Raw genomic sequence first — 7,500 nt, 5'->3', positions numbered from 1 at the left:
TTATTATTTTAATTATTTTGCATTTAGGAAGTCTTTTCTCTTCTGAAACATTAAATATGTGTATTTACCTATTATCTTTGAAGTGCTTTCGTTTTCTAGGGTAAGTAAATACCTAATTTTATCCTCATCATTAAGGCTTTTGAAAACAACATCGTGTGTTGAAAGGAGAGAATGGAGCTCATTTCTAATGTTATCGTACCCTGGGCAATACATCAAGAAGTGCCGCTCATCTTCTATATAGCCTCTATTGCAGACTAAACACGTTCTTCCATCTACTGGGATTGGTGCACCTCTATTTTCGTATTTCCCAGTCTGTATTCGCAAGCTATGAACCCCCAGACGCAATTTTGTCATACTTATTCTATGTGCTGGGTTTCTGATAGTTTTGAGATAGTCTTCCAATTGGTAGTCGAATTTGACTTCTTTGTGTGTAAATTTCTCTCTAGAGCCTTCGGAAGTGTTGTTGCGAGCCTTCAGCCAATTTCGAATGTAGTCCTTTTTAAGCTGATTCTTTATGGAGGAACGAGCATTCTTAATGTGTAGTTGGCTTGATGTATTGCCTATAGAGTGCATTCGTATAGTTTCGTCATTATTTAATACATCAAAAAATTGGCTGTGACTTTTTGCGTGATGAAAGGCTTCCTTTAATAGAGGATTGACTGTTTTATGCTGTAATCTAAGCGAGTAACTAAATATTGAAGCTTTTATGTCTATACTTAAAGGGTACCGTCCAAGTTCTGCCCTACAGGCAATGTTCTCTGTGTACCATGGGGTATTTAGTGTTTGTTTACAGAACTTGATATGGACTTGTTCGATAGTGCTTTTGTCAAAATGGGTCTTATATGATAATAGCTCCGGTCCCCATATTTCGCATCCATATAGTAGTATAGGTTTGACAAGGGCATCAAAAAGCTTATTCTTAATTGTAATTGTGGTCGTATCCGAATTGGAGAACAATCGTTTCACTGTCGCAAGAACTTTATAAGCTTTTTTGCTAAGGATGTCTCTTGCGTAGGTATAGCGACCAGATGAGGTCATTTCTATTCCCAAATATGTTTGTTTGTCGACGATAGGTAATGCTTCTGAACCATATTGGAAAATTTCCTTGTTTTTGGTTTGACCGTTCCCACTAAAGATGATGATATTTGATTTGTTGGTATTCACCTTCAGCTTCCATTCCTCTGCGTGCTTTTTAATGACGTTAATCGATTTCTGTAGTCCTTCTGGAGAGGGACTTAAAACTAACAAATCATCAGCATACATGAGGCAATTTAGAGAATGGCTTCCAATCATTACTCCTGGACAATGGTTGTCCCTAAAGTATTGCGGTAAGTCATTCATAAATAATGAAAATAAAACTGGACTTAAGCCATCACCTTGCCTTATTCCTTTGTTGCATGAGAACATTTCTGTGATAGAGCTTTCATCAGTTTTGACGCAACTTTTAATCGACGAATACATGGATTTAATGACTTTAAAGAATTTGCCTTTAACTCCATATTGGTAGATTTTATAGATCAGCCCGGACTGCCACACGCTATCAAACGCTTTTTCATAATCGATGAAGCCAACATAAAGTTTCTTATGTTGTTTTGTATACTTATTAATGAGTTGCTGTAGGATGAATAAACTATCTGTTGTTCGGGAATTTGGGCGAAATCCAAACTGTTCTGGATTGAGGATGTTATGTTGTTCGATAAACTTGTTCAGCCTGGATTGTAAGATTGATGTAAATAGTTTTCCTAAACAGCTCGTCAATGTGATTCCTCTATAATTTGCTGGAGACCGCTTATCACCCTTTCTTTTATATATCGGTTTTATAACACCTATGTTCCAATGGGTTGGGAATGTTCCACTGTCTAGTATATCATTGAACAGTTTTTCTAATGAAGGCATTAGATAATAGCGTCCGTGTTTAATCATTTCGTTAAGGATAGAATCCATACCCGAAGCTTTCTTCAACTTGAGTTTTGATATTTGTTCATGGATTTCGTTGGTCGTAATAGGCTGCCCTAAAATGTCGTTATTCGGTGAATTTTCGTTTTCCCAGTCCATATCTTCATTTGAAAAGTCCAAAGTGGTGTGCGGTTCCTGGCTATCATATAATAATTTCTGATAATGACATATCCAATCTTCTGACGAAACAGAGGTTTCCTCTTCGACAGCATCGCTTTTTCTAAGTTGATTAATATACCTCCAGAAATCTTGACTGTGTTTTGGGTGTAAAGCATTAATTTCATTTACTATTTGGTTTTTGTATCTTTTATGCATCATTTTGACATGCTTTTTGTATTTCTTTTTAAGAACAAAATAATCTTGTCGTAGTGATTGGTGAGAACTGGGGTTAATTTTCTTTACTAATTGTTGCAGTTGTTTCTTTAACTGTCTGCAGGTGTGATCGTACCATGGTTTCTTTTCTTTGGTAGTTTTAGAGGTTTTCCGCGATGTTGCTAGGCATGATTTGGCCACCGAATTGATAATTTGGTTAAATTGCGAGATTTCATCGTCTACTGATGCGTGGTGTTCTGAGTTGAAGGAATCAAATAATCTTTGAACATTAGGATTGGATAATGCACTGAGAAATTTGTCTTTTGAATCTGCCTTCCAAAGAAACTTTTTAAAGTTCTTTTGAGTAGGTGCCGCTTTGCATAGTGGTTGTCTAGGTGCATTGTCTTTTACCATGTGAGAGCGGGAGGGAGTTAATTTTAGACTGATAGGACAATGATCTGAGTAGGTTGTCAAGGCTTGAACTTGAAATCCTAATATCGTCTTTATAAGGTCTTCACTTGCTAGTGCGTAATCGACTGTGCTTGCCCCATTAGTTTGATAGCAAGTGTATTTTCCATCGAGATCACCTGTTAACCTGCCATTCAAAATTCGCAATCTATTTCCTATGCATAATCGTAATATTTCTCTTCCTACTTTGTTGATTGTGTAGTCCGCGTTGTTTCGCTTTGGGCAATCCGTGTCTCGATTGTAGGTATTATGAATTGTTAAAAAGTCATCCGCATCGTTTTCAATGAAATCGTTTAATGTCCCCGTTCTCGCATTGAAGTCACCAAGTAAAAGAACTTGGCCTTGGGTAGAGTACTTATGAATTTCTTTTTCTAAGATACTGATAACGTCTTCTCCTGCCTTTCGTTGTGATTGTAGTGGGGGTAGATAAACTGCAGCCAGGAAAATGTCTGCCTGGAGTCCAAGCAATTGCTTATGTAATCGGCACCAAATTATGTTGGGGGAATCACTGTGTATACGAGAAACAAAATTTTGATGATAGTCTCGAATTAATACCGATACCCCTGCTTGGCCTCGTCTGCTTACGGTGTTTTTAACGGTTGAGTACACTGTGTACCCTTGAAAAGTTAATGTCTCGTCTTTTGCCCATGTTTCTTGGAGACAGATAATATCAAATTTGGATAGCTTAGATTTAATTGATTTAATGTTCAATTTGGTATTCGAGACGGTTTGTTTCGTCGGTTTAAGCCTAGTTTTTAGGCCTTGAATATTCCAAGAAATTATATTAAAAACGTTATTTTGATTATTCATCTTGAAGAAATAATAGTAATGATTAGATAAATTAAAGTACGTTAAAAAATAAACGATAACTGTTGGACTACGTAAAAAATTAATAGAATAATATCAGTCGAATAAATACGAAAATAGGTGAAAGTAAGTGACTATTAAAGTAAAGCTTACTGTTGATTTCCGCTTTTATGTTCATCGACCGTTTTGAAGTGTAGCCAGAAGTAAATTCAGCAATTGCTGTGACGGGTCCCTTGATAGGTTCCTAGTTCCATTTGGTCGAGTGTTGAAATGTTTTCCTCTTGGATTATGTGACTGTTGCTTAGATCGTGGCGAAGTGGAAGAGTGTCCATTTTTTCTTGCCCATTGTATTAGTGCGCCAGCCAAAACAGCAAGACCTCGCTTGTTATAATGCTTTCCTTGTTTCCGTTGATCTTGGGAGCTGGCTGGGGGTCTGTCGTTTTCAGGCGAAAGGACAATGGATTCTCGAGATAATGATTTCCGGTGTGCGACAGCTTCACCATTAAAAATGCTCTCTTGGATAGAATTCAATTCTTTCTCAATATCATCCACTCTTTTTTGAATTAACACGTTTTCTTCCATCACAGATGTGTTCCTTTGCTGTATCGTTTCATCATGATCATTGGCTTGTTCTGCTTTCTCTTCTGCTGTTCGAACGCGGGCAAATAGTTGTGTCATCTCTTGAGTTGTCTTCGCTTTGTACGCTGCGAAATTCTTGAAGTGGTTCTGAAGTTCTGTTTCGATGGACTCACGCAATGAGCGCTCTTTGATAATTAATTCATAACATCGTTGAGTTTCAGTTTTGGACTGTTGCAATTCAGCTGTTGTCGATTTAATTGTAGCTTGAAGATCTTGCAGAGTGCGTGTCGTGCTGTGAAGCGTTTCTTTAAGCGTGACATTTTCTTCAATTACTTTTGCTATTGAAGATTTTACAGACTGGATTTCTTTGTGATCAAATCCACCAGGAGTGCTTGAGCGAGCGAGTAAGTGAATGAGGGAGTGAGTAAGTGAGTCAGTGAGTTAGTGAGTCAGTCAGTGAGTGAGTCAGCCAGTGAGTCAGTGAGTGACAACTAAACCACTGAACTGAGTTTTTTACTGTATATAGTCGAGATCTTCTTTTATTCACCACCTGACGCTCTACTATATCTTAATTTATTACTCTTAAAGAATGTACAATTCTTTCACTTGGTGTTCGTGTGTTCATTGACGATTCGACGTAGAAATGGTTCCTGTGTACACATAAGTACAGTATCGATTTTCCCGTCATAGAAAGGAGGGAACTTGGAACCGTGACCTTATTTCATAGGCATATGCCCCCTTCTAATTTACATTCAAATCTTAGGCAGTTCAATAGTTTTGCCTTTGCAAAATTGAAAAAATTCCAAAAGAAACTCTAATTTATGAATGAAAGAAATGAGTATTTTGAAATGCAAGTTATGGACAAAATTGGAGTAGTGATCCTCGCACTCGTCTCTTACAGACAACTGAAAAATTCAGATGGTTTCAACGGCTCAGTGCTCTATCAACTGAGCTATGAAGCCACTTAGTTGGGACTTGAGCAGGTCAATATGTGAAGCGACATCGCCTTATAATTTTGAGTTAACCTTAACAAGCAAAATGAATGAGGAGTAAATGCGTTTTCGTTCCTGAATCAGAAAGACCGTATTCGAAAGGTTTGGACGGACCCGATTAAGCAACGATGGGTGACCCAAGCGCCTTTAAATCCCACGACACAAGAAACTTATAAGACTGTATGAGATTTTGTTGTTATCTCGAAGAACTTCTGGCTGTCCTCCCGCCCGTCTTATCTGTGTTTAGCCAGTCTGTTAGCCTTCGGTCTGATCAAAACATGAAAGAACGGAAAAGAGAGGTTAAAACAGAAGCGACGCGGGATGAAACCCATTTTTCCAACATATCTGCAATCTGAATGTGAAAAACACAGAAACTTTGACGCATTTGTTTCTACCTCACTGGACTTCCCTTGAAATTTTTATATCAATTTATTAACGCGAATCTTAGCTTGTATATTTTAGTTAATTACGTCATACGTATTTCTTTTACTCTTTCGTTATCATTAATGTGAGCTTTTCTACAAAGTACATTTAGGACGTCCAGGAGAAGTTTTAACATCTCTGCAATGGTGATCACTGACACTCCGATCCAAAGACCCAACTGGCCTCCTATGTCACTCATCAAATTCTCCATCTGCGATGAAAAAAAACAAGAAAAGGCAACTAGGTTGTAGTGTAACAAAGCTGTTTTCATTTGAGTCTTGCTAAGCCCCATCTTAGAGAGCCAAAGGCAATCAGCTAGTCCAGGACGGAGAGAATGATGGCGCGTAAAAACCGAAACAAAAGTAATGTTCCTGGTCAATCGCAAACAGAAAACCATTCAGAATTAGAAGGCAAAGTTCTGCTCGTATTGTTTCAAAACGCGGGAAAATATGCGCATTCGAATTGGGAATAATTTTGGTTATGCTTCTCATTTGTTACAAAAAGTTGCTCAAGATCGATTTTGAGTCAATCACAAAGGGTAGCAATGGGTTAGCGTAATTATCTTACATAGGTTTAATTTAATATACTGAAACGTGAGTAAGGCGTGCCAAGTGGGATCGAGAGGAAAAACTTGTTTTAAGGTAGTGTTGTGCGCTTGTGTTTCTCATGCACTGTTTCCTGAACTGAATGGGTCGTAACGAGTCTATAAAACACTAAAATAGCACTACTGCCTGTCAATAGAATATTGGATCATTGCGCGTGCTGTTATAGCCCACAATGGCAATTACTCCATGGGAAATGGCAACAATCAAGGAGTTTCTGTGGTTCACATTGTCGAATCCCTGGGGTGAACAAGAACAGACACCAGCCTCTTCACGTTATCATAAGCTATGCCATCCCAAAAAGGCCCTTCGTTAGAACACTCCATCTCTTAAATCACGAGACAGCTCCAAGGTTGTTAAGGCAACAGCTCCTTAATTAAAATACTTACCAAGTAATATTCTGAATATGTAATTTTCTCCGTGTTAAGTTCATCGAAGTAGATTTTTATTCTTAAGAAGTTCCGCCTAAAAAAGCCGTAAATGTAGCGTGAGTTACAACACCGTTAGTGGAGAGGAGCGTTACGTGACGACCATAATAACGGCTACGAAGGAGACTATTGCCTATATACAAGGTTCTTTTTTTTTTTGAAAAATACGTTTATGTCTATACAACGGCCAAGGGAAAGAAGAACTCAGGTAAAGAAGCTGACTTCCCAATATTGTTTGTGGCATCAGTTCAATGTGATTTTAACGGTTTCAGAAATTGTAGCTCTTTGGTATATAAATTTTACTTGTTAGACTGAGAGAAGCCAAGGAAAAACACCCACAAGATAAAAAACTATCAGGAAGCGCAAAGATAAAATCCCGTTTTAAACAATGCTCTCCCAAATCTAAATAGTTCTTGCGATCACGATGCTTACTAATTCAAAGGTATTTTTGCCTGGTTATGAATATGCGGGAAAAGCAAATCTTAACAAGTGTTATTGAAATCCAAATTAAAAGAAAATTGAGGGTAATTACGCAAAGACAATTAATCAACAATACTTGTAAAAAGATCTAAAATACAAAGCAATGTATGGCATTTTTTCCAAATTGAATTATCTCTGAAAAGGCGCGGTTACCCCCAATTTTCTTGGATACCAAGGGCACTTGCTAAGTTCTGCTTTCTCCGCACAGTTTTAAACCGGGCAAAATTAGTATGCACCATCCATAGGAATCATGTTATCTCGAGATGCGCAGAACGTATGCGCATAAAGCATAAACCGTGGGTTTAATTGCCACGACTTCACTTAATTTGTTTCAGTATACACGAACGTATTCATACTGGTCATTATAATACTTAAAATACCTCAACAAGTCCCTACTGTTTCCCATTGAGGCAAAATTCGCATCTCGGTCGCGACGCATCAAGGCCTGTATTT

The 7,500-nt window shown here is 37.9% G+C and overlaps 1 protein-coding gene across 7 annotated transcripts in view; it reads right to left on the bottom strand.

The window, feature by feature from the left end:
* Positions 1 to 4,627: 4,627 nt before the first annotated feature.
* Positions 4,628 to 7,500, bottom strand: part of LOC137993359 (amiloride-sensitive sodium channel subunit alpha-like) — a 37,804-nt gene continuing 34,931 nt past the window's right edge. For 5 of the 7 annotated variants that reach the window (XM_068839155.1, XM_068839156.1, XM_068839153.1 and 2 more), the window contains 3 exons: positions 7,428 to 7,500; positions 6,529 to 6,604; positions 4,628 to 5,748 (listed from right to left, as the gene is read on the bottom strand). The exon at positions 7,428 to 7,500 is cut by the window's right edge and continues 4 nt beyond it. In XM_068839155.1, coding sequence (XP_068695256.1) covers positions 5,581 to 5,748; positions 6,529 to 6,604; positions 7,428 to 7,500 — 317 coding nt within the window. In that variant the 3' untranslated portion in view covers positions 4,628 to 5,580. The remainder of the gene's footprint in view (positions 5,749 to 6,528; positions 6,605 to 7,427) is intronic. The other 2 variants (XM_068839152.1, XM_068839151.1) reach the window with 1 other exon arrangement.

The sequence above is a fragment of the Montipora foliosa genome, chromosome 2, assembly GCF_036669935.1.
Source record: "Montipora foliosa isolate CH-2021 chromosome 2, ASM3666993v2, whole genome shotgun sequence".
NCBI classification, from domain to species: domain Eukaryota; kingdom Metazoa; phylum Cnidaria; class Anthozoa; order Scleractinia; family Acroporidae; genus Montipora; species Montipora foliosa.
Note: the sequence above shows the minus strand (reverse complement) of the source record. Positions and strands in the feature narration are given on the sequence as shown.